Genomic DNA, 27,418 nt, shown 5'->3' with positions numbered 1-27,418 from the left:
TAAGCAGAATGTAGTTAGCAGTACCTCATATATTGTTAGCCTCAACCTTAGCTGATCTCTCCGTTTCCAGTGAAAACATCTGGATGTAAACAAGGGAGAGGTTTCATAATTGAATATATAAAATTATACTACTGAACATAAAATCAAATGTCCACTTTTTTCATAAAATGTTGTATTTTTTATTCATTTGAGAGAGAGAGCATGCACACATGAGAGAGAGACAACGAGAAAGAGAGAGCACACAGGAGCTGGGGAGCGAGAAGACAGAGAAGGAGAAGCAGACTCCAAATGATGAGGGATCCCAAGGAAAAGTGTTCTATCCCAGGACTCTGGGATATGACCTTAGTCATGACACTTAACAGACAGAGCCACCCAAGCATCCCTCAAGTATTCACTTTAAATAGTTTATATCTTCATTGGATTATGCTTATAAATTAAAATTATGTTATTACAAATATCACCTGAGAAATACTGCTTTTTGTGCCTCAAGTTTCTATAAAAATTGTGTTCAGATTGTTCACACTCTTCTAAAATGTATACAATAGAACAAATTTCTGAGTCATCTTAGGGTCGGAATGTAAGTTTGGGGGTACCTTTATGATGAGAGCATTGGATATTTAATTGAAAGAGACATTTATCCACTTAGAAAATAAAAGCGTTTTTTTCATTTATTCTGTCATTATGTATATGAACAATGTAAGTATATAGTATAGAGTCCCAGGTATATTTAGTACCAGGTAATATTTTCCAAATCCCTATGAAACTTCTTAATTTTTTTTTTTTTTTTTTTTTTTTTTTTTTCCCTCAAAATTATTTTTATTTAGTTTTTTTTTTTTTTTTAGGTTGATATCATGCCCAAGTACATTGTTTAATCAAAGTAGAGTATTAGAAAACCATTTTTTAAGATGAGAAGTTGCCCAAACTGAAACATAAAGCAACCGCTGTTTTATGAGGAATAATATTGGGGATGAAAGCTTCTGCTTATGCTCTGGCATTTCGGTGTGTTTGAATTCTGAATGTTTTTTAAAGCTTTTTTTTTTTTTTAAGATTTTATTTATTTATCAGAGAGAGGTGGGGGGAGAGAGCGAGCACAGGCAGACTGAATGGCAGGCAGAGGCCCGATGTGGGACTAGATCCCAGGACGCTGGGATCATGACCTGAGCTGAAGGCAGCTGCTTAACCAACTGAGCCACCCAGGTGTCCCTGAATTCTGAATGTTTTGTACTTATATCACAGAGTGGCATTTGCAAACATCTTCTCCCATTTTTCTTTTCTTTTTTTTTTTTAATTATTATGTTAGTCACCATACAGTACTTGCTTAGTTTTTGATGTAGTGTCTCCCCTTTTTCATGTCAACTTCAAGGTAGACCTCACTAAACTATCAGGCTCCAGGCAGAAACAGAAACAAGCATTAATATGCAAACTATTTCTCATTTATTTATACTGCCTATTTACAAAATCTATTTGAGAAGGCCTAAAATAAAACATGTAAGTACAGTTCGGCAATGAAATAAAAATAGAAGATCAAAAGCATTAAAGGAAGTAGAAAAAAGGCCTGTGATTATCTAGTACAAAGCGTAGGGTACAATTTTATGTTCAAAGGTAGGAGAAACATGTATTAGAGTAGATACTTTTTATTAACTGAAAAAAATGAAACACACCAAATTTTCAAACATGTTGTTTTCCCCACCACAAAATGAGAAAAAAAGACTTTAGTGCATGATCCTTTAGCAGGAATGCGAAGTCAAAGAGTGGGCATTTCCTTCCACGTACATTTTACAAAATGGAAGAAGTGATCTTTAACAAACACATTTCAATGCTTCCACTGCATTTTTACTGTGGGCACAATGACATTTAATGTCATTCACAGATGGTGACCTTCAGCAGACCTGGTCAGGCAGGTGACAGTCTAGCAATCTAACATGACATAGTTCCAATTTTTACCCCCAAATACTGCATTCCCATTAGTAAGGGAAAGTTTGGTCCCATGAGAATAAAATGTCATGTTGGAGTAACGATAATCACAAAGAAATTGTTAATAATTATGGTAATGTTAATTATAAATATAATGTCTCATTTTTACAGCATGTATAGATGTGGAAATCTTAGGAGAGATTTTTGTATCAATCCTTCTGGTAAAGGTCGGCATAGACTACTTTGTGCAAACACTGTTAAAGCATCTGACCTTGTGTCCAAGTGGATTTTCATGAAGTGCTCATACAGAACATGCGTAATTGTCTTGAAAGAATTTGACTCAAGAACAAAGTTGATCAGATAATAACTTGTGTGAGTTGACACATTGTCTCTTCTGATGGTGAAAGGGTGTTGTCAGAGAGGCTGGATGTTGGACTCAGACTGACCTGAGCTCCAATTACACCACTTGTTGCTTTTGTGAACTTGGGTGATTATTTTCTGGTCTCAGCTTCCTAATCCAAAAGATGGGATAACAGGATGTATGAGCAGGGGGCATATGGAAATTAAATGAGAGACTATAAATAAGGTACTTGGCACATAACACTTAACAGGTGTTGCATACATGTTGCCTCAATGCAAACCGAGAGGGAGAATTGCATCTGGTATGGAGAATTGTATCCAATACGGAGAGTGGTTTGTAACCAATCATACTGACAGAGTGGAAATTCTCCAGAGCATTTGGCTCTACTTCTAACCATTCTAGTGGAAAATTACCTACTGTCCACTGATACACAAAAACCCTGAATTTAGAGGTATTTGCTTAGGGACTTTTCCCTTACTTGGCATAAAAATGAAATTTGAATTTGCTTTTTTTTTTTTTTAATTTTTAAGTAGTTGTAGCTACATAAATTTTAATCCTTTATCTTATGATATCATGTCAAACACAAACATGGGTTTCATACTGGTATTTAGCAGAAAAACAACTAAAATTTTAAATTTTATTTAGAAAATACTTAAGAATATATTTAGAAATACAGTTACTACTTTGTTTTACTACTTTTAAATATACTTAGAAATGTGATCAATTTGAAAGTCATATTTACATAAGAAATAGCTTTAAGTATTTTTTAATAAAATGAGAAGAATAAAATAGAGGAATTTTGAATTAGTATTAATATGCAGATTCAAAGTACCATACTTAATTGAAAATGCCATTGCATTTGGTTAATTTATATATAATTCATACAGCTTTATATTCATCAAATATATAAACTCAGGCAATTTACCTGAAAATATTTCTGATTATGAATAATATAAATGTATTAGACAAAATCATTTATTTTTATGAACCGCTTTCTATTTTGTAAATAAATGAAATGATTGTGGCCATAGAAAACACTCTTAATAAATTTAATTAAGAATAGGGAGGGGCACCTGGTTGGCTCGTTTATAAAGCAACTAGTCATGATATCACGGTAGTTGAATTGAACCCTGAGCTCTATGTTGGACTCCAGGCTGAGTGTGGAGCCCGTTCAGGATTCCTGCTCTCTCCCCCACCACTCCTCTCTCTCTCTAAAATAAATAAATAAAATCCTAAAAAGAGGAATGTTGAAAAAATACGTAATAGAAATTCCATAAAATGTTGGCACAATCCATAAAAAATGAAGAATATTACTTAATGTTCAGTTAACTATCACATTGAAAAAGTTATGGAAGTACAAGATACCTTTTATCCTGAAAAGAATGAATCCCCAGGATGCTAGATAAAGAAAAGTGACAGGATGTAGGCAGAATGACTTACGATCCAGATTTTCCCAAGCCCATGACTGGACTATCAAGTTCTTTACTATGATGAATCAGAAGTATTCCTAACCGAAACCAAACTTCATAAGATGAAAATTAGATTCTTTAATGTATTGAGTAGGGGCAAAAATTATGAGAATACCAACTACTTTGAAAAATAAATCTTGCTTTATGTAATATGCTTTTTAAATTAAAATCCAAAATATATGGTTGAGGAAAAATACAGTGTCTTTCTATTATAATAAACAAAATACTATTTGTACTATAGTGCATTATGATCTAATACCTATTTACAGCATGAATTAAAAAACTCATCATTGTTTGTTTATTCATTTAGTATAAGAATCATGAACCATGAGAGACTATGGACTCTGAAAGACAATCTGAGGGGTTTGAAGCGGCGGGGGGTGGGAGCTTGGGGTTCCAGGTGGTGGGTATTATGGAGGGCACAGATTGCATGGAGCACTGGGTGTGGTGCAAAAATAATGATACTGTTATGCTGAAAATAAATTAAAAAAAAAAAAACTTAAAACAAAAAGAAGAAGAAAAAATGGTAGCTCTGGTGCACAGGCAAAAATTCTTTTTCTTTCTTTCTTTTTTCTTTTTAAGAGAGAGAGAGAGAGAGAGAGATCACAAGTAGGCAGAGAGGCAGGCAGAGAGGGGGAAGCAGGCTCCCCGCCCAAGTGGAGAGCCCGATGCAGGGCTCGATCCCAGGACCCTGAGACCATGACCTGAGCTGAAGGCAGAGGCTTAACCCACTGAGCCACCCAGGTGCCCCAACAGGCAAAAATTCTAAAGAATTTTTTTTTTCCTTTCTTCTCAAAGGAGAAATCCTAGTCTTTTCATAGGAAATGGCCATGAAATAATTATTCAAACTCCAAACTACTGGAAAGAAAAAATTAATAAAGCATTTGTATTTCAGTTTGAACTCAAATTGGGAAGAGTACTACTATTTATAATTTGAATCATTAATTAATAATAAATGTATAACCAAAGAATATCCCAGTGTTTAAATGATATGCCCTTGAGAACCATGAAGTTTCATTATATAATTTCACATTATATTTATAAGAAACTCTACCAGAGCTGTTAACATTATATCATTATATGTGACTTTATTCAGCAGGTGAAATGAAAGACAATTGAGGGGTACTACAAGTTCAGCAGTCTTAGAGGGCAGATTCAGATTTGGAGGGAAATGGGAAGAGTCAAAATGTGGTGTTTTCTCAGTAATGCTTCAACTTCAAATGAAATTCCAATATAAAATTAGCTTTAAGTGAACATTTCCTGAAGCAAAACAAAATTATGACCATTACATTAATTGATTAGGTTACTCTAAGATCATTTCTGAAAATAATCAATAATTTTTTTTTAAATAGAAGTTTTGGATATATGGCCATTTTGTTTCTAAATTTCAGGCATTGCAAATTATTTGGAGGTGCAGCATTCAACATTGTCCTACTCAAAATCCCGCAGTGGTTCAGATATGAGAACAAAATGTTCTATAAAATCAGAAATCAAGGAGAAGAATCCTAGTATTCAGAAATGGGCTTGGAACCCATATTTGTAACTAAAAGGGTAACTTGATAGATTTCCATTCAGACAAGTGACTGTGGATTGTTTAAAATATTCTGCGTTTTGATCTTGGCTCTTTCACTTAATGTCTGTGACTTTGTCATGTTTCATAACCTCTAGAACCTCTTTTCCTGTGGAAACTACGAAAATAAGCACCTCACAACCCTCTGCAGATGAAAAGCTACAATAAGCATTAATTCTGTAGCAACTTTCCTCCCCTTTACTATGTGCTGGTTGTTTCCAAACCACACAATGTTTGTGTTTCTCTAGTTATGTTCTGATTGTTATTCCATTTTCTTCAACAGATAAAAGTCCTGATGAAGATATTTCTCCCAAGCCCACAGTTTTTCTTCCTTCACTTGCTGAAGTAAAAGTCCATAAGGCTGGAACATATCTTTGTCTTCTTGAGGATTTTTTCCCGGATGTTATCAAGGTAGATTGGCAAGAAAAGGATGACAAAACAATCCTGAAATCCCAGCAGGGAGACACCATGAAGACTAAGGACACATACATGAAATTCAGCTGGCTGACCGTGACTGGAGCATCAATGGATAAAGAACACAAATGTATCGTCAACCATGAAAATAACAGAAGAAAAGTTGATCAAGAGATTCTTTTTCCTTCAATAAACAAAGGTATGTGGACATAACAATGAACACAACTACACAGAACACTTTGTTTCAAAGGGAAAACCCTACCTTTTCTATCAAGTATTTTTTTTTAAGATTTTATTTATTTATTTGACAGGCAGAGATCACAAGTAGGCAGAGAGGCAGGCAGAGAAAGAGGAAGAGAAGCAGGCTCCCTGCTGAGCAGAGAGCCCGATGCAGGGCTCAATCCCAGGACCCTGAGATCAGGACCTGAGCCTAAGGCAGAGACTTTAACCCACAGAGCCACCTAGGTGCCTCTTTTCTGTCAAGTATTAATGAAAACAAATATATATAATATTTTCTCTACTGTTTTCTTTAATGATGGCATAAATATCCTGCTATTTCCCAATGGAATTCAAATAGTATGGGCTTTGAAGGCACCTGGATACCAGTCAGTTGAGCACATGACTCCTCATTTATGCAGCTCAGGTTATGATCTCATGCTCTTGAGATCAAGACTGCCGTTGGGGTCCATGCTCAGCCCAGAGGCTGCTTGAGTTTCTTTCTGCCTGCCTCTTATCCCCATATTATCTCTTTCTCAAAATAAATGATGAATCTTAAAAAAATAATAATAGTATGGCCTATGGAACATACAAAGAAAAAAAGAAAAAGAAACTCACTTATCCTTTCTCATATCAGTTTCATCATCCAAAATATTATTGTCACAGTGATATAGTTTCTACTTATTGTATAGATTAAATGAAACAATACATGTGAAAGCACCTAGCAACATTGCACATAAGAAATGTTCAGAGAGGGGTGCCTGGGTGACTCTGTTGGTTAAATGACTGCCTTTGGCTCAGGTAATGATCCTGAAGTCCCAGGATCAAGTCCCACATGAGGCTCCCGACTCAGCAAGGAGTCAGCTTCTCCCTCTGACCCTACCCCCTTTCATGCTTTCTCTCACTGTCTCTCTCGCTCTCTCGCTCTCTCTTAAATATAATTTAAAAAAAAACCTTTAAAACTTTTTTCAGAGCAATATCCTCACTTTATTTTTTAATGTAATTTTATTTTATTTTTTCAGTGTTCCAAGATTCATTGTTTATGCACCACACTCACTGCTCCATTCAATACATGCCCTCCTTAATACCCATCACCCACTCCCCTCCAAAACCCTCAGTTTCTTTCTAAGCGTCCACAGTCTCTCATGATTCATCTCCCCCTCCAAATTACCCCAATTGTCATTTCTTTTCCTTCTCCTAATATTCTCCCTGTTATTCCTTATTCTCCACAAGTAAATGAAACCATATGATCATTGACTTTCTCTGCTTGGTATATTTCGCTCAGCATTATCTCCTCAAGTCCTGTCCATGTTGATACAAAAGTTGGGTATTCATCCTTTTGGATGACAGGGTAATATTACAGTTCAATATATGGACCATATCTTCTTTATCCATTCATCTGTTGAAGGGCCTATTTGCTCTTTCCACAGTTTGGTGATTGTGGCCATTGCTGCATGGGCTACATATGGCCTTCCTTTTCATTACAGATTCTTCTGTATCTTTAGGGTAAATACCCAGTATTTACTCAATAGTGCAATTGCAATTGCAGGATCATATGGTAGCTCTATTTAATTTCTTGAGGAATCTCAACACTTTTTCCAAAGTGGCTGCATTAACTTGCATTCCCAAAAACACTGTTTGAGTGTTCCTTTCTCTACATCCTCTCCAACTCTTGTTGTTTCCTGTCCTGATAACGTTGACCATCCTAACGTATAAGATAGTATCTCAGTGTGGTTTTGATTTGAGTTTCCCTGATGTCTAATGATGATGAGCATTTTTCCATGTGTCTGTTAGCCATTTTTATGTCCTCTTTGGAGAACTGTCTGTTCGTGTCTTCTGGACATTTTTTGACTTGATTATCTGGTTTTTTGGGTGCTGAGTTTGAGGAGTTCTTTATAGATTTTGGATATCAGCCCTTTGTCTATAGCGTCATGTGCAATATCTTTTCCCATTCCGTGGGTTTCCTCATAGTTTTGTTGACTGTTTCCTTTGCTGTGCAGTAGGTTTTTGCAATGATGTAGTTCAAAAGTTCATTTTTGCTTTTGTTTCCTTTGCCTTTGGAGACATGTCTTGAAAGAAGTAAAGAAGTTGCTGAGGTGGATGTTGAAGAGGTTATTGCCTATGCCCTCCAGGACTTTGATGGATTCCTGGCTCACATCGAGGTCTTTCATCCATTTTGAGTTTATCTTTTTGTATGTTATAAGAGTTTGGTCGAGTTTCCTTCTTCTATACACAGCTGTCCTATTTCCCCACCACCATTTATTGAAGAGACTGTCTTTTTTCCCCTGGATTTTTTTTTTCCCTGCTTTATCAAAGATTAGTTGACCATGAGTTGAGGATCCATATCAGGACACTCTATTCTGTTCCATTGATCTATGTGTCTGTTTTTGTGCCAGTACCATGGTATCTTAGTGATCACAGCTTTGTAATATAGCTTGGAATCAGGCAACATGATGCCCCAAGATTAGTTTTTCTTTTTCAACATTTCCTTGGCAATACGGGGTCTTTTCTCATTCCAAACAAATTTTAAGACTCTTTGTGGCAGCACTTTGAAAAATGTCTGTGGCATTTTGTTCCGGATGGCATTGAAAGTACAGATTGCTCTGGGCAGAGACATTTTAACAATGTTTATTCTTGCAATACAGGAGCATGGAATGTTTTCCCATCTTTTTGTGTCTTCTTCAATTTCTTTCATGAGTGTTCTCTTGTTCCTCCGGTATAGATCCTTCACCTCTTTGGTTAGGTTTGTTTCCAGGTATCTTGTGTTTCTTGGTGCTCTAGTAAATGGAATCAACTCCATAATTTCCCTTTCTATATTTTCATTGTTAGTGTATACGAAAGCAACTGATTTCTGTTCATTGATTTTGTATTCTGTCACATTACTGAATTGCTGTATGAGTTCTAGTATTTTGGGTGTGGAGTCTTTCAGGTTTCCCATATAATGTATTATGTCATCTGTGAAGAGAGAGTGTTTGACTTCTTTGCCAATTTGAATACATTTGATTTCTTTTTGTTGTCTGATTGCTGTTGCTAGAATTTCTACTATGATTTTGAACAATAGTGGCAAGAGTAGTCATCCTTGTCATCTTTCTGATCTCAGTGAGAAGGCTGTCAGGTTTTCCATAGGAGAATGATATTCACTGCGGGTTTTTCATAGACAGATTTTATGAAGTTGAGGAATGTTCCCTCTATCCATATACTCTGAATAGTTTTAATCACAGAAGGATGCTATATTTTGTCAAATGCTTTTTCTACATCATTTGAGAGGACCATGTGTTTCTTCTCTCTTCTCTTATTGATTTGTTCTATCACATTGATTGATTTGCAAATGTTGAACCAAGCTTGCATCCCAGGGGTAAATCCCACTTAACAATTATTAGAACTTCTTGATGGACAGACCATTAAAGAACAATGTAATGTCCTTTTGTATCTCTGAATACAGTCTTTAGCTTAAAATATAATTCATTTTAAATAAGAATCACTACCCTAGCTTTCTTTTGAGGCCCATCACTTTCAATCTGGGTTTATCTTTAGGTTCTAAATATGTCTCTTATAGACAGCATATGGGTGGGTCCTGTCGTTTTATCCAGTCTGCAACCCTGTGCCATTTTATGGGTGCATTTAGGCTGTTCACATTGAGAGTGAATATCAAAAGATAAGTTTTTATTGTCATGATGTTGCCTATGAAGTCCTTGTTTCTATACATTGTCTCTGTAAATTTCTGTTCTGTTACTCTTGGGTTCTTTCTTCTTTTATAGAACCCTCCTTAATATTTCTTGTAGTTCTAGCTTTATGGTCACATATTCTTTTAAATTTTGCCGGTCATGGAAACTCTTTATCTCTCCTTCTATTCTGAATGTCAGCTTTGCTGGCTAAAGTATTCTTGGCTGCATGTTCTTCTCTTTAGTGCCCTGAATATGTCTTGCCAGACCTTCTTAGCTTCCCAGGTTTCTGTGGAAAGGTCTGATGTTATTTTGATAGTCCTTCCTCTGTACATAAGGAATCTCTTCCCCTAACTGTCGTTAACACATTCTCTCTGATTTTATGAGCCATGATTTTCACAATTAATTTTCCGGAGATCTAGAAGATGCATTGATTTTGGGGGGTGTCCTCTCTGCCTCTAGAGAATGAACACTTGTTCCATTCCCCAGATTAGGGAAATTTTCATTTACTATTGCTTCAACTTTATCTTCTAATCCTCTCTCTCTCTCCATTCCCTCAAGGATCCCAGTAATGTTGACATTGGAATGTTTCAGGCATCATTTATTTTCCTAATTCTCTTTTCATGGCTTTTAAGGTGTTTGTTCTAGGTCTCCTCCTGATACTCCTTTTCTATCAGCTTGTCTTCTAGATCATTAATTCGATCTTCTGCCTCATTTACCCTAGCTGTTAGAGTATTGAGATTAGATTGGATCTCATTGATAGCATTTTTAAGTTCTGCTGGATCAACTCTTACTTCTGTCCTTAGAGTTTCTATTTTGCCACTAATGGTCTTCCCCAACCTCGCCATTGTCTGGATAATTGTTATCCTGAATTCTATTTCCAACATATTGTTTATGTCCATATCCAATAGTTTTGTGGCAGAGGTCACAGTCTCTGAATTTCTCCTCTCTTGGGTGTTCCTCCTCCTAGTCATTTTTGTGACAGATGGTTGAGGGGATGTATACTAGATATATCAAGCACAAACCAGTCAAGGTGCACCTTGGACAGTTTTGGAGCAATTGGAATTCCCCACCAAAAAGAAAGAAGAAAGAAAAAAAGAGAGAGAAAATGAGAAAAAAGGTGGAAAAAAAAACCCAGCCAAAATGAGCTCCCAAAGTGAGATTTATAAGGTACATAAACCAAAAAAACCAACAAGAAGACCAGGAAAGTAGAAGAAAACAAAACAAAACAAAAAAGCAGCCAAAATGAGCTCCACGAATAAGATTTATATAGTACATACACAGAAACAAATACACATTAAACTGACAGATAAGATGAGAAGGTGTTTATAAACTCTTGAGGTGGGCAAGGAAGGTTATTTCAGTTCATCCAGAGTGTATCTTGTTATGTTTGTTAAAGGACTCAACGTTCCAGAGATGCAGGGAAATTAAAACTGGTTTATATATAGGGGTAGTATTAAATAGGGGGGGGGGAAACTAACTTGAAGCTTATATCTTATTTATATGTATATATCTATATCTATATCTATATCTATACCGATATATTAAAAAAAAGAAACACAGGTTTATGTATGAAAAAAGTTCAATTTAAAAAGTTATGTAATGTGTTGTAATAAACATCTAGTTGTAGTGCTAAGTAAGTTAAAAAATTAACAGAATAAAAATGAGAACAAATTAGTTTAAAAGATGGGTTTATGAAATATACTGTTTTTTTGGGAGTAATGGGGCTTAAAATATTGTTTTCCCCCTATTGTTGGGGTTTTACAATTTTATGGAGATCCTGAGGTTATTGTCCTCTTGTTCTTTTCAGTTTCTCTTCTGGGGGCAGGGCCTGTGCATTGTTCTTCAGTCAGTCTTGCCTGGGCTGAGTTGCACTGCCACCTATGAAGGGGCTGGACTCTGTGGAAACAGGCTTTTCAGGCTTTTTCCTCTCTGGAGGCTTTTGTTCTTTCAGTGCTTTTTGTGGCTTTTTGGAGGGTTAGTGCAAAGCAAACTGTCCACACCCAAAGAGAAGTCTCAGTCTATTCCCCTCTGGATTGTTCAGAATACTCAGACTTCCCCTCTGCAAACTCCATTGAACACTGTAAACTGCCACAGGCATTGTCTGCTCCCACGTACCACCTTGGTGGTCATCCTGAGGCCCACACTTGTCTCTGCACCTCCGTGCCCTAAAATGGTGAGCAATATTGGTCCAGCTAATCCTGATTCTGGTGACTGCTGTTGCCGACTGTCTGGAGTCCCTGCCCATCCTGGGTGCACTCAGACCCAGTGGTACTGCAGGTCATGGAAGGCTGTGGGCCCAGGGACCTCAGGCAGGAGCTTGTATGAGGCTCTCTCAGTGTGGGCTGCGGTGTTCTTAGCCCCATTGGTGGTCAAGCATTGGAAAGCTTCAGTCTCAGGGACCACTGACAGGAGCCCCTGTTGGGATCTCTCAGGCTTGTGCAGGTGCAAGCTGTGACCACCCTCGAACCATGGGCTTAGGTCCATGCCTGTGTCCGCCCAATTCTACCAATTGTTCTTCAAGACCCTTTGTTCTTTTTGTGTGGTTTTAATCAGACTCCAGGTTAATGCTGGTTTGTGAGCACAGGACACTTTCATATTGTTTTATTACTTCCCAGTGTGTTGCTTCTGGTGGCTCCCTCCCCTTTTGTTTATCCTGTGATATCAATCCAAATACTCCCACTCTGCTTTATCCCTCCACTGATGATCTTCTGCCCCCATAGAAATCCAGAAGTGTATCGTCTTACATCTCAGGGCAATTTCATGGTGTTCAGAGTATTCTAGTAGATATTTAGCTCACTGTAGGGGACAGGAAGAAACAGGGTCTCTTTCTTCTCTGCCATCTTCCCAGAGTGCCCCCCCCCCACCTTTTTAAAATGAAATAACCAGAAGGTCCCCTTTTCATGACTTTACTTGATGAGGAAAAAAGAAAAATTATGTATTTTCAAGAATATTCTTCTCAGCATCACAGTCCTTCTCACTTTAAACTTGCTCTACTCAAAGCATGACACGTTAACAATAAGTTAGCGGGCACAAAATGCTGTTCAATTGATGGAGCTGAATCACAGCTCAACTTGAAATAGTAATTTGGCTACTGAGGCTTTAGTATGATCTTGTGTTTTTTAGATTTGAATTTTATATACCAGAAAAGGGTGAAGTATCATTAGTAAAGATTGGGTGAGGCTCACATGTATAATGTTTCTTTCATTCTATACAATGAATATATTTCTTTCCATTAGTAAAGCTGTTCAGCAAACATTATTGCAGTCCTAGTGAATGCCAGGCTGGAAGGGATGCAAGATGAACTACTATCCCAATGAGGATCATTACCATAATGCAAATAGACTTTTCCTAATCACTCAGGGCTCCTTATGATGCAGTATCATTCAGGCATGGTGTCCCAGTGGAGCCCCATTGGTGTAGACACCAATTTAGACATTGTGGGCAGCCAACTGAAAGTGTCCTAGCCCACAGTGATCCAGAAACTCAGTAGATTCAGTCCCATCCTGGAATAAACATCACAGACCAAGGTTACAGAAGGCTCGTAAGAAGTAGCCAGTTTATACTGTTGTCTGTAATTCACAAGCAATTTTTAAGCAGTGGGAAATAAACACTTAACAAGAACTGTGAAGAGCTTTCTATATACAAGTTTTGATTTCTGAAGTAAATCTTTGTCTTCTTGGAACATTGGGGGAACAAAAAAGAACCCACATGCCTATAATGGTCAAACTCAGTTTAAGGCTCCAAGTCACTAAACAAAGACTTAATACCTAACCCAAGTACAGTTTCAACCCTCCAGATGAGTAACATTTACCCAGTCAACATGGGCATTTCCTGATCAGCCCCAGAAAGATTCCTGATGGATTTCCTCTTTCCCTTTGGGAAGGTGACCTTGCCTAAAACAATGGATTCTTTGCAAAGAATTTTCTTTTTCTGCTCCATGTCTATTGTTAAAAAGGTTTCTTTTCCTCTAACCCTTTTGAGTTCCCCTCTACTTCCTAGATGGGATGCTGAGTGATTCATTAATACATTGATTAATAAGGCTATTAGATCTTTAACATTTACTTAGTTCCAATTTTTGTTCTTTAACAGGCTTGATGTCTGTGACAGAATCTGAAATGGACTCCCAGGGACATTCAGAAACAAAGGAAAACACAGAGGTGGTGACCGTTAGTCCTTTGAATTCACGATCTTTCTCACCTGATCCAATGGCTGTGGGTGAGTTCTTGGCTCTATGCTCCACTCTCTATTTGTTCAAACTCCTACTGTAATTGATTTTGCTTTACAGGGCAGGCCAGCTTGGGCTGGCAGAGTGTTATGCTAGTGTTAAGTCGAGGTAGCATGTTTTTTTTTTTTTTTTTTTTTTTTAGCTCTCTTGAGCTAGTAGATGTGCCCAGAAGCCAACTGACCTGGCACACAACCAAGCCCCTAAACTTTCAGACCGAGTTCCCCAGGTGGAACCCTCAGGAAGGGTCCAGGAGAATTGGTGTTGCATGAGAGTCTTCTTTGGCCAGAGGTCAGTAACATCTCTAACTGGCCATACACTAATGTGTGCATAATTTTTAGTCTTTGGTGTAGACCATGAGTTGTGGGGCAGAGGGAGAGGGAAACGTCTTCAGTGTCTCATGCTCAAGCCTGTCATCATCAGGTTACAGAAACCTTCTCAAAGCACAATTAAAGGGTCCTCTCAGTCACAGGATGCAGCCCTGTGATTAGGTATGTAAGACCCAACATTGGAGGAAGATAGCCCTGGACATTTCCAGTAGAAGAGGAACATTACCAAGTGTTCCTGCTATAAAACTAATAGTTGAAACTTGTATGCATTCCACAGCTACAGAAATCTCTACCTGACACGTAGTCCTGCCCAGACACTGGTGTTTCTGAATCATATTGAAGGAAAGAGAAGTAGCTGACATCCATATAGAATGCTTTCATCTAGACAGAGGCTCAGAGCTTCATACTTTAACTATATATGAAATCCTTTCTCCCTCTTTTCTTTTTCTTTACTCTGTCAATGGCCTATATCTCCCAGGTCAATGAGAAGGGGCCTAATCTCTGGAATCAGAGCTACCTAGCAGAAAATATAACCCTTTTCCTAATTTCTCTCAAGGTCAATATGACATCTCATTGGTTGATTACCATAGAATTCTATTGGGAGTTAGTTAAGAATTATGAAGAAGCTACCAGGACTCACTCCTTTGGCTGGCCGTACTTCCTCGGTGAGGGATAATTATAAAGAAGTATGATCAGGGCGCCTGGGTGGCTCAGTGGGTTAAGCCGCTGCCTTCGGCTCAGGTCATGATCTCAGGGTCCTGGGATCGAGTCCCGCATCAGGCTCTCTGCTTGGCAGGGAGCCTGCTTCTCTCTCTCTCTCTCTCTCTCTCTCTGCCTGCCTCTCCATCTACTGTCAAATAAATAAATAAAATCTTTAAAAAAAAAAAAAGAAGTATGATCAAGACCTTTCTCTTCATTCTTGAAGTTGTTGCTGAAGCACTCCTAAAGCAACAGGTAACCTCCCCCCAAAAACAAGAAACAAAGAAATCCCTTTGACTCTGACCAAAGCAGTTCTTGAAAATAAAATAGCCCTTGATTATGATTCTGCTGAGCAAGACTGGATCTTTGCTGTAGGCAACACCATGTTCTATACCAAATTGAACACTATTGGGAAAATTAAAACCCAATAACAGCATGTCATGGTGCAAGCCATGTGGCTTAACAGAGTTTCTTCTGTAATAGTGTCTTTCTTACATATTCGATTTTAATTGCTTTGAGAATTGGGGACTATGGCAAACATGAGGAATTATCCTGTTTAGAGGCATCATAATAATCTGCCTGTTGTGTTATGCCCTCTCAAAAGCTTTCATGCAAATTCAAAGCCAGTAATCTCCAAGCAAATTACCAAAGACTAGAACATTACAACGAATGAAGAGAATGACCAACTCAAAAATTGTAAAGCTGAAGTGACTATCACAAGGGTTAAGTAAAAAGGTTAAGACCTGTTAATATCACCCAGAGGAACAACAATTACTGTGAGAATGTCAGAGCAGTTGCTGAGAGTGGTGTTAATGCCTTCAATTTAGAACCCATCTCTCAGTTCAGCTGAGAGTCTGATCAAAAGGCAGAGTTGTTAAAAAGGAAAACCACAGGCTCAAAATGTACTCAGTTAGCTTAAGGCCACAAGTCATTAAAGTCTTCAGACCTACCCAGCTGCAGAGTCAACACCCAGAAGTGCAGCGTATAGTGAGTGGACATGGGAACTTCCTGGTCAGCACTAGGAATTAGATTGTCCTCCATTCCCCACAGGAGGATGAACTTGCCTCAGCCAATAGTTTCCTTGCTGATAATTTCTTTCTCACTCCCTATCTTGAAAAACCTCTTTCCTATTGGCCTTTGTAGCTCCTCTCTACTTCCTGGATAGGATGATGCCTGACTCATGAATAGGTTTAAAATACAGCTAGTTAAATCTTTAAGATTACTCAGTTTTTAATTTTTGCTATTTCCCAGATTGTCCAATGACCAAATTCATGTTAAGCATTTACTTTTACCTGACCTATGATGAAGATCTAATGAAATTATGCCAGTGAAAATGCTTGTTGAAAGCACAACATGGATGAGTTTATTCCTATATTCATTGTATTTATTTATATATTTTCCTAAAACGAACTTAAGTGAGATTATAAATCAGCCCTAATTATTTTATTTCTATAGCTAACAGAAAGGAAGTAAATGAGCAAGGCATAAATTTTATGTAACCCCTTGGCTGAAGTATCCTGTTAGGTTTTGATTTCTCTAGTTTGCAGAGAAAAGTAAAAAGTATAGTAAGTTTCATGGTAAGAATAATAGTAAGGGAGAAGTTCCTGTGTATAAGTGTTTTACATAGCATTTGTGGAAGGAATGTCTCCAAGTCCTTCTCATAACAAAAAAGTAACAAAAACATCTCTGTTAATGCAATTCTATAGCAGATTTCTAATATTGGTTCATGGAATTTTCTTTTCTTTTTTTTTTTTTTTTTTAAGATTTTATCTATGTATTTGAGAGAGAGAGAGAAGCAGATTCCCTGCTGAGCAGGGAGCCTGATGTGGTGCTAGATCCCAGGACCCAGATATCAGGACTTGAGCCAAAGGCAGATGCCCAACTGACTTGTATATATGTTATAGATACATAAAAGTTCACAATGATTAAGTGACTCTCAAGAGAGATAAAACTCATCTTGTCCTCATTTTTTTTTAAAGATTTTATTTATTTATTTGCAGAGATCACAAATAGGCAGAGAGATAGGCAGAGGAAGCAGCGTCCCTGTTGAGCCGAGAGCCCCATGTGGGGCTCGATCTAGGACCATGGGATCATGACCTGAGACGAAGGCAGAGGCTTTAACCCACTGAGACAGCCAGGTGCCCCTTGTCCTTGTTTTTGACCAGCCTTGAGAAAGAGCACCTAGAACACACATACAGGTTTGTTTGTTTTTTTTAAATTTATTCTTTATTTATTTTCAGCATAGCAGTATTCATTGTTTTTGTACCACACCCAGTGCTCCATGCAATCCGTGCCCTCTCTAATACCCACCACCTGGTTCCCCCAACCTCCCACCCCTCTACCACTTAAAACCCCTCAGATTGTTTTTCAGAGTCTATAGTCTCTCATGATTCACATCCCCTTCCAATTTCCCCCAACTCCCTTCTCCTAATTCCCCATGCCCACCATGCTATTTGTTATGGTCCACAAATAAGTGAAACCATATGATAATTGACTCTCTCTGCTTGACTTATTTCACTCAGCATAATCTCTTCCAGTCGCATCCATGTTGATACAAAAGTTGGGTATTCATCCTTTCTGATGGAGGCATAATACTCCATAGTGAATATGGAACACATCTTCCTTATCCATTCCTCCATTGAAGGGCATCTTGGTTCTTTCCACAGTTTGGAAAGCGTGGCCATTGCTGCTATAAACATTGGGGTACAGATGGCCCTTCTTTTCACTCCATCTGTATCTTTGGGGTAAATTCCCAGTAATGCAATTGCAGGGTCATAGGGAAGTTCTATTTTTAATTTCTTGAGGAATCTCCACACTGTGAACCTTTAACACAGTGTCTGGCACAGTAATAATTATTTAATAAGTACTGGCTTTCATTCATAGTGTTGTCATGTCTGCATATACCACCACTCCAGAAAATCATGTGCGGTATCTGGGGATACTGAAGCTTGTGTGATTTGAAAGGTAGGACTGCTTTCTTTTGCTTAGATGGGAAATTGACCTAAACCAGACTCCTTCCAACATGTAAGATTCTGCTGTGATTCTAGGATTGGATGGACTCATCTTGGTAACAGCACTTCATGTCAGCAGTGGGTGCTGAGGACTGTACAGCAGCCAGTTTCTGGTTATTTTTCCGTTCAACATGTTTGACATGTTGCAGTAGGCACTGTGCTAGGAGCTATGAGCAGAGAAGGAAAACAAGATAGTCTTAGGCAGTTACCCTCCAGCTGTGGGGGAAAAAAGAAAGAAATGCATAATTTATGAAGTTTAACATCTTCATGTGCAGAAATACAATTTTGAATTGATTTATTGAATTACACAGTCTCAGAACAATCAATTCTGGAATTGTGGGGCTCATATTAGTAAAGGCTCTCCTCTCTGCTTACTAATTGTTATCTATCATCTACCTATCTATCATCTAAATATCTATCATCTTTCTATCCACAACACAGACACACATCAAATAATGGATTTGAACAATTGAATAATACTTGCACTCATTTCTTTCAGAGCTTGCTGCTATTAACTCCACAAAATCTTCTCTGAATGATGAAAATGGTAAGATTTTGTCTATGTTTGCCTTTATGTTCTGCTGTAGCATTTTTTTCTCCTCATTAACATCACCATTGAACTGTGGCTTCAGGGTAAAACCTCAGAATGGCTGGATCTTTAAAAATAGACTGATAGGGGCACCTGGGTGGCTCAGTGGGTAAAGCCTCTGCCTTCGGCTCAGGTCATGATTCCAGGGTCCTGGGATCGAGCCCCACATCAGGCTCTCTGCTCAGCCAGGAGCCTGCTTCCCTCTCTCTCTCTGCCTGCCTCTCTGTCTGCTTGTGATCTCCGTCTGTCAAATAAAAAGCTAATAATAATAAAAATAGACTGATATTTTAAGACAATCCATCATCTCTTAGGAATCATCATCACACAGTAAATGCTGCTTTGGGTGTGAGAGGACTATAAGTTAGGGGTGCAGTGATGTGCTCTGAATTCTTTCAACAATGAAATTCATTCACTTCTGTGACCTTTGCTATTACTGACTAAGGAAAACAAGATATCAATTGCTTCCAGATTTTTTTTTCAGATTGCTTGTAGATTAAAAAAAAAGAAGAATTGTTCTTGCTGGAAGTTAATAACATGAACTGACACTGAGAGCTTCTCGTACAGAAGATGTGCTGCACTGTGAGTGCATTTTGTTTAATTCTCCTAATACTCACTGTGAAGGATTTTATTCCCATTTAACACAGGAGGACAATGAGCTAAATTTATTTGTCTCCATACCACACAGCGAGACCTAGGGCTTCATACCAGACCATCTGAATCAAGAATTCATATACTATCTTAGTTTTTATTCTTCCTCTAATCCCCTAAGCCGAGATCCTGAGACAGGTGTACACATGGGGAGGGGGTGTGAATGCAGGTCATCTGGTGCCACAGAGTGGACTTAAACTCCACTCTTTTAATTATCAGTTGCATGATTATGGCCAAACTATTTACATTTTCTGAACACACCAAAAATGACATAAATAACACCTAACTCAGTCATAGAAGATATAACGTGACATATGTGAAATGTCCAGCATAGGTATCTTACTTAGCTGCTACATCGTCAGTACTAGCTCCTGTCGTTTTCTCCCCACATATGAACAAAGGTAATGATGAAGAGCATTGGTTCCAGCCCTGCTGATCCACCCTCAATATCAAGGGACTTGGGGGCTCTAATCATCATCATCAATTTCTTCATTATCATCATCCTAATTTATAGTTTTGCTTAATCATTTTGATGTCTTTGTTATTTTTTGCGTGTGAATATGCAGAATTATAGAGCAGCTATGAAAGCGTTCCTAGATGCCGTGTTGCTGGGATTGAAATCTGGCTTCTGGTACTTACTAGTTGTATGAAATCAGCCCTCCTTTTTTTTTTTAATATTTTATTTATTTATTTGACAGAGACACAATGAGAGAGGGAACACAGCAGAGGGAGAGGGAGAAGGAGAAGCATGCTCTCCACAGAGCAGGGATCCCAATGCGGGGCTCGATCCCAGGACTCTGGGATCATGACCTGGGCTGAAGGCAGACACCTAATGACTGAGCCACCCATGTGCCCCGAAATCAGCCCTTCTCTCTCTGTCTTCAGTTTATTTATAAAGTGGGAGTGAAAATAATAATAATAATAATCTCATAGGTTATTGAAAAATTAAATAAGGTTTAAGCTTTGCATACAAATTTGCCAAAATAAGTAACAGCTAGTTTGTACTTAATGGATATTGCCTCTTATTCTTGAGTCAGATTTATAGGACCCAAACACAATTTTGATATGTTACAAAGTCCAGATACTGTATCTGTTTTAAACTAATTGCTATCAATGAAATTTCTACAGAACGTATATTGCCTCTCATTCTTATTTCAAAACATGGTAGGGAAGAAGAAATGTTAAAACCTATTTATCACCAATGCCTTTTTCCCTTTGGATTCATTCATTAAAACACAACCTTACTTTTTATTACTTTGGAAAATTCTAGGTGAATTTAATAGATGTTTGAGTGACTTGACCAGCAAACTGTGTCTGAGTTGTCTTGGGGACGGTGGTGGTGGAGATAGTGATGTCAGTGTTTATTCTCCAGTTGGGCTGGTGGAAGTGTGTCACTTTAACCTAGGTCATCAGAAGTGTATACAGTCACCCTTCGCCCATTAATAAGTCCTAGCCTTTCAAAACAACACGTGAAATTAATGAAATGCTTCTTTTAGACACCCTGCAGCTGCAACTTGGGAACACATCTGCCTACTATACCTACCTCCTCCTCCTCCTGAAGAGCCTGGTCTACTCCATCATCATCGTCATCTGTCTGCTTGGGAGACCAGCACTCAGTGGCAGTGGGAAGAGTTCCTAACACATGGTGGCACAAGGTGTCACTTCTAGCCATTGGCTAGTTTCTCTAAAAGTGTCTGCTGAGGATCTAGTGAGCCTTCTTTCTGAGATTGGGTTATTTCAGTTCACATGTGTCTTTTTCTTGTGTCATTTCTGAGAACAGGCTTACAAACCCCTGGGCAAACAGAAGCTTTCACTGTGCATTTAGGACAAATTCCGCCATGACTCCTGGGTGGGGCCAGGGGTCATCCACAGAGTCTTCTGCACCACCCCCTCATTGTTGTCCACCAGCTCCCAGCCACCCAGTCTCCATGCCTCTGGGTACAACCACCATACACCTTACAACTGCATTCCTTGAACTCTTTAACCAGATAACTGCCTTGAAGTCTTTATTTTATATACCTGGAAGCCAACATGTCTGTTACCTGACATTTGTGTGTTTTTTATAATAGTTACAATAAAAGCAATCAAGTCTTATTTGGCCTCTGTGTAATTTATTTGGTGCTAACTGAGAGTCCAAACTGAAGGACAGCATGACAACTGATATTTCCAATATAGCATCACTTGTAATAAGTGATCAATTCCACATTTCTAATTCTTTCTCTAAGATAGTCCTTATGATGCTTTCTTTGGACCACTGATTCTAGGTGAGCCACAGGCAGTGAAGGTTTCCAGGTTATTTCTCCTGCAAAGTTTAGCAGATTCAGACTCATTTGGTTTACACTCTGGTGGTGACACTATAACATGTCACAATACTAGTGGCTGTGTTCAGACATGTTCCAGTGTGTCACAGGGACCATGTTTCCTGAAGTCACAAGAACCCCAAGAGAGCTGCACTAACACTGAAAAGGTAGAATGGCAGGGGGGTTAGCTGCTTGACTTCTAAACTCCATGTTCTTGGGCTTAAATCTTGGTTTTACAGCTATTGAACTCTCTGTGACATAATTTTCTCACTTGTCAAATGGAGTTAACATGACCCATCCCTTAGAGTTCTGTGGATAAAATGAGTTAACTTTCCTGGGTACCCATGAGTGCTCAACAACATTAGCCTCTACTATTGAGAGATCTAAGTTAGAAGTAAGAGAAACACACATGTACACATGCAAACACTAACAATTAGGGGACTCATTAATATGTGTGTGTGTATTTCTATACACATGGATGTAAAAAAAAATATTCAGTGTGTGTCAAGTTGTGAAAAAGGTAGTGGTGGTTCATTTTTCTATTTTTGTTAACAAATCCACTTAATGTAGGAACTTTAATATATTAGAATTTAAACAATATCTCATTTAAAATTGGGAAGGATTTTGTCTTAATTCATAATCAGATTCAGTTCTTAGGAAACAGGTGCTTTTGGAAACCATGTAGAGGTTCCCATGTGGAAACAACATAAAGCCCACAAGATACAAAAAAGAGGAAATTTAATTTTGATTTACTCCTTGTCAAAAAGTTCTTCAGATCTCTTAGGACACATGTCTGGGCCCTTACTCAGACATGTAGAACTATTTATGCATGTGGAAAGCATGGAGACACAGAGAGGAAACTAGCAAATTACTTAAGCCGTGTGAGATAATGTCACTGCTGGGGGTCCTAGGCACTGTGTCCTGTGGCTCAACTCTCTAGCACTTTCCTTCCCCAACTGGACCTGGGCTGCCCTGGACTGGGAGGTGCAAAGAGGGGAGGGGGGTGGTCCTGGAAGCAGTGTGGGTGGAAGGAGGGCGCTATGTTCTCCTTCAAATGTGGTGGATTCCTGGAAGTGCTTGAAGTCAAGCTGGCCCTGCTGGTTGGGGCAATCTAACCACTGGCTCTGGTGCTGAAAGATGAAATAAGAACAGTTAAACCACAGCCAACTTTGCTCCTTTGCAAAAGGCCACAGCTAATGGAAAGAAAAGATCCACCTGCACACAAGCTTCTGCTCTCAAATATACTCTTTGGCTGTGGCTGAGGGTCCCTCTATTTATACCAAGTTCATTCTTGTAGCTGCTATGTGAGTTAGGATTGTAAGCCCAGGCCTGCTGAGTTGCTGCACACTCAGTCCACTTTGATGACAATGTTCTGAAGGAAATAGCAGAGATTTCTTGTAGCACTAGGTGATCCCCAACATTCCATCAGGATCTGTGCTTTTCCATGGCAGGTGATTTACTGAGGCTCAGACTTTTGGTCTCATTTTGTCTGTGTAGGCAGGGTGACATGAGACCCATGCCCACTAGGTTACTAGCACCGGGTATCTGTAGACGACACAACAGCAGGTGCTTCTTTCCTCACAAGAACACATGGACATATGGAGGCTCTGAGTTCAACTGTGTCACTGAATTTCACAGACTGAGTCATGCCAGTTCCCTACAGGGACAAGTGACTGCAGAGCCAGGCTGAGCAATCCTCAGAACTTGCACAACAGATAAGTGTGTTTGAGGGGGGGTGTGGAGTAGAGGAGTGCTGTTCAGTGATATGAGCTTAAAAAATAAGTGTCTACACCCACATGCCACTCAAGCATGGAACAGAGATTGTGCCCAATCCCAGGATCCACTCTGTTCAGGCTCTGGGGAAACAAAGCTCTACTGCAGACATCACTGCTTCAGCTTTTACATTCTGAAATCACAAAGCATATTGTCACCAATTCTGGAGATTTGGGTCCCAACGCCAGAATGTACATACCATTCTCGTCCCCTTGTCCACCTTACAAAACTCTTTTTGGTTAATCCTCAGACTCACACACCCCTCCTGGTGGCACTTCTGTCATTTGGTCTATTCTCAGAACAGCACAGATGGAGCTTACCTGACCTGCGCAAATACACACATTTGTGTCATTAAATCCAGCAATTTTTTATTCATGAAATAGCTCTGACAAAATAATACTTGTTTTCTATCATGCCTATTTTTCTCTAAAACCAGAAAAAGTCAAAAATTCTAAGAATAGAAGAAAAGTTAAATAATTATTATATTTCCATGAAATATTTTGCAGTAAAATTTATATTTATGTGTTAGGCAAAAATTCTCTAAATATTCATGCTATCAAGCAAAAGCAAATATGTAATGAAAAACCTGTATATCCCATAAGATCATATTTATAAAAATAAAAACCTATACATATTTCTGTGTGTTTTGCAAATCAGAAAAAGAAAATAACCAGGTGATTTCAATCATTTCTGGGACTTCCAAAATCTCTACAGCAAAATATTTTATTACTTTTATATGAGAATTTAAAACACAATATGAATAATATCGGTGTTATGACCACAAGTTAAAAGCCTGTATTACTGTCACAATCACGGAAGTGTCATAACAAACGTAGCCTCGGAAAGACCAGGGTAGTAGGTGAGGGATAGAGCTGATTCACATGAAGGAAGCAGCCTACCTCACAGTTGCTTTAATCTTCTCAGATAATATACCCCAAATAGGATATTTTCTTTTCCTGAGAGTGTCTGCTGCATTATAGCCAAGAACCTATATGGTACAGGCAAATAAATACCAGAGAACCTTAAGAAAAGATGTGTTCCACATCTTAACCTCATAAATGTCCTATAGTTCAGGAGAAGTTTGTCATAAAATACACAGACAAGTTATCGCTGTTGGGAGGCTTCACTTTCCAGCCTATTAAACTGCTGTAGAGACACTGGGGCAGATTACATGCCTTCTCACCTGGAAAGCAGTCGAGGAGATGGTCACACAACATCTTCCTGTTTCTAGGCTCACTGCCCACCTGTCAAGATAATGGCGTTTGAGCCTCATGGGGCCGGCATGTCTTGGGATTATTTGGGAGTTCTAAATAAAGCCAAAGATTGGATTAAAACATAGCAATACGTATAGTTTACATAATTTAAAAGTGAACGGTAGCAAGGTCCTCTTTATGGTCAACAAATCTTCCCGTGAATGCTAGAAATAAAACCAGACTGGAGCAACAAAAGTGACAATTTCGGTGGTTGGGAAATGTCCAAGTTGCACAATTGTCTGAGAATGGTTTATAGCTGAAAACCTACAGAATTCAGGAAAGACAGCAGTGCACTCGTCTGCATTGCTCCTGTTCTTCCCCCAGCTCCCACACTGAGCATCATGAGCAGGAAGTTTCCTCCCAAATAGGAGAGGCCTTGTGAATGGGATCCAAAGTCACACAGTGTAAGGAGCTGGGTTAATGTGGGATGCAGCGATGTGAAGTGGAGCTGACAAGCTGTGTGGTGTGCAAGCAGGAAGGCCAGGGGCTCTGCTGGTCTGCGGCTGGGGTCATGACTGCAGCAAGCATGTGCTCGGCTGAAGCTGTGTGCATGCTTAGCAGGGACTCAAAAAAGCCCAACCCAGCCATACATAGTTGGTTCACACTAAGGTGATCTTCTTATGCAGAGGAGCCATGAAAAGACTCAGAAAAGGTATAAGCTGAGAAGACGTACACTTTAGCATGTACAATCTATGTGCTAATTGTGTAAAATAGGAATGTGCTCCCCAAGACCTACAACAAAACCATTTGGCAGAAGCGAAGTCTTAATCAAGTTGCTGGGACACATCCCTAAGAAATCTTGGAACCATGAAGCTGTGTAGACCCAGGGTGATTCGCAGGAAGCTAGGCTGAAAACTAAAATAACTAAGAAAGAAAACAGGAGAGGCATGAGCAGTCACATACTGCAGGAGATAGACTATCACATGTAAAGTCCAAGTAACTTTCTCAGCATGCAAACAGCAATGAAAGCAACCTTCTGGAGGAAAGTCACAATCTCAAGTTGCTACAATATATTTTCAACAAATATTTTTCAATAAAAAATAATAAGATCGTCAAAGAATCACAAAATTGTGACTGTTGTTAGGGGGTGATAACCCTACCACTCAATACAAACTCTTTGAGGTGTGCGGTTACTTCGAAGTAGCTGTAACAAGTTCATGTTCAAAAACACTTTTAAAATACTCAAGAGGATCACAGCTTTGTTCTTGGTGGCTGCTAAGGCATCCCTCCCACATCGTTAGTTGGAGCCGAAGCGAGGGAAATGTGCCTTTGCCACCGCTGCCACAGCCGCTGCCTGGATGAAACTGTTACCAGGGCCTCTGCGCCTCGCCCCGCAGCCGGGCCCATCACACTGTGAGCCAGCGAGGGAGCTTTGCTTCGCGCGGGGGATGCCCTGCCCCTTGCATGCCCCATGCGCCCATAGCTACAAAGCATGAGCGGCGCCAGGGCGGGGACCTATAAAGGCCGTCGTCCCATTTGCCGCCATTGCTGTTGCGGGCATTGGCGTTAGAGTCTGGCACTGGCAGCATCAGTTGGGTGGCGGCCCTGGGCCCTGGGCTCCCTATGCGCACTGGTCATACAGGGTGAGCAGGGGCGAGCTCAGCTTGAGACTGGGCACCAGCCCCACGTGCGCGCTGCTGCTCTACCTGGACCGTGGTGACTGTGACATCCTGGACCTGCTGGTGGTGGACGGGAGCCAAAAATAAACAAATAAATGAAATAAATACAAAAAGCTAAAAATGCATATTGTTACAAGTATACCAAAGGTACAACACAAACATGTATTTAAAAGAACTAAAATCTAGAATAGAAAACCTGTAACCCGAAGTGAAATATTCACTAGAGAGCTTAAGAGAATAGTTCCATTGGCAGAAGAAACAATCTCAACACAGAGGAACACCTTCAACCTGATAAAGGACATCTATGAAAACCCAAAGCTGACATCATACTTAATGCTGAAGGACTAAATGCTTTTCCCCAAAGAACAAGAACCAGACTGGGGTGTTTGCTCTTGACACTTCTATTCAACATGGTAATACAGATTCTAGAGAGTGCAACTAGTAAAAATACGAAGATCTCTAGCATATGGAAAAGGAAATGCCAAAAGTCTTCACCCACAGATGACATGGTCTTGTTTGTAGGTAATTCCATAGAAACTACACGCACACAAAACCAAAAGTAGAACTCATGAACAAGGTCAGCATCATCACAAGGTACACATTCAATGTACAAAATATCAGTTGGATTTCCATATACTGGCTTGACCACTTGAAGATGAAATTTAGGAAACAATTTCATTTACAATAGAAACAAAAGAAATAAAATATTTAGGAATCAATTTAAGAAAAGAAGAACAAATCTTGAATGTGGAAAAGAACAAATATTGCAGAGAAAAAAATTAAAGAATATCTAACTAAGTCCAGAGAGGATCCATGTTATGGGTTAGAAGACTCAATATTTTCATGATGGTAGTTCTTAGCAAATTCATTAAAGATTCAGTGCAACAGGCATTTGGGGCACAAGTTATCAAGCATATACTAAAATTAATATGAACACCCAAAACACCTTGAAGGAGAAGAAAGTTAGAGGAATGATAATGTTCACCCTTTAGAAGCAGTAGGGGGAAGGGGCTCACCCAATATTAGGTTTGGAAGATGAGACTGATGATGCTGCACACATAGAGGGTGTGGAAAGCTTTGTCCCTGGCACAACAAGTCTGAGGGGCTGCAGGCAGGCCTTTCAAGCACAGGCTTACAGCACCTATGAAATCACAGGGGACTGGAGGGTCGCTGACTCTTAGAGCTGCTGTCTCAGCTCAGCCTGACTGCTCTCCATCTCTCTTTCCCTGAGGGAAAGGGCCGTTCAGATGCGCACAGTGTTTAGTGTCCTGGGACTGGGATCACCAGGAACAAAGAGGCACTGGCTGTTTCAGGTGTTGGAATATCCTTTCCCCCGGGGCTCACACTGTCTTCTAGGGAAGCCTGG

The 27,418-nt window shown here is 39.3% G+C and overlaps 1 gene segment (V, D, J or C); it reads left to right on the top strand.

Annotated features, from left to right (window-relative positions):
* LOC132016057 (T cell receptor gamma constant 2-like) overlaps positions 1-21,124 on the top strand; it is a 45,172-nt gene extending 24,048 nt beyond the window's left edge. The window contains 4 exon segments of the C gene segment in view: positions 5,598-5,927; positions 13,699-13,824; positions 18,370-18,417; positions 20,604-21,124. Of these exon segments, the coding sequence occupies positions 5,598-5,927; positions 13,699-13,824; positions 18,370-18,417; positions 20,604-20,746 (647 nt within the window).
* The last annotated feature ends 6,294 nt before the right edge of the window (positions 21,125-27,418 follow it).

This window comes from Mustela nigripes, chromosome 4, assembly GCF_022355385.1.
Source record: "Mustela nigripes isolate SB6536 chromosome 4, MUSNIG.SB6536, whole genome shotgun sequence".
NCBI classification, from domain to species: domain Eukaryota; kingdom Metazoa; phylum Chordata; class Mammalia; order Carnivora; family Mustelidae; genus Mustela; species Mustela nigripes.
The sequence above is the reverse complement of the archived record's forward strand: the minus strand, read 5'-3'. Positions and strand labels throughout refer to the sequence as shown.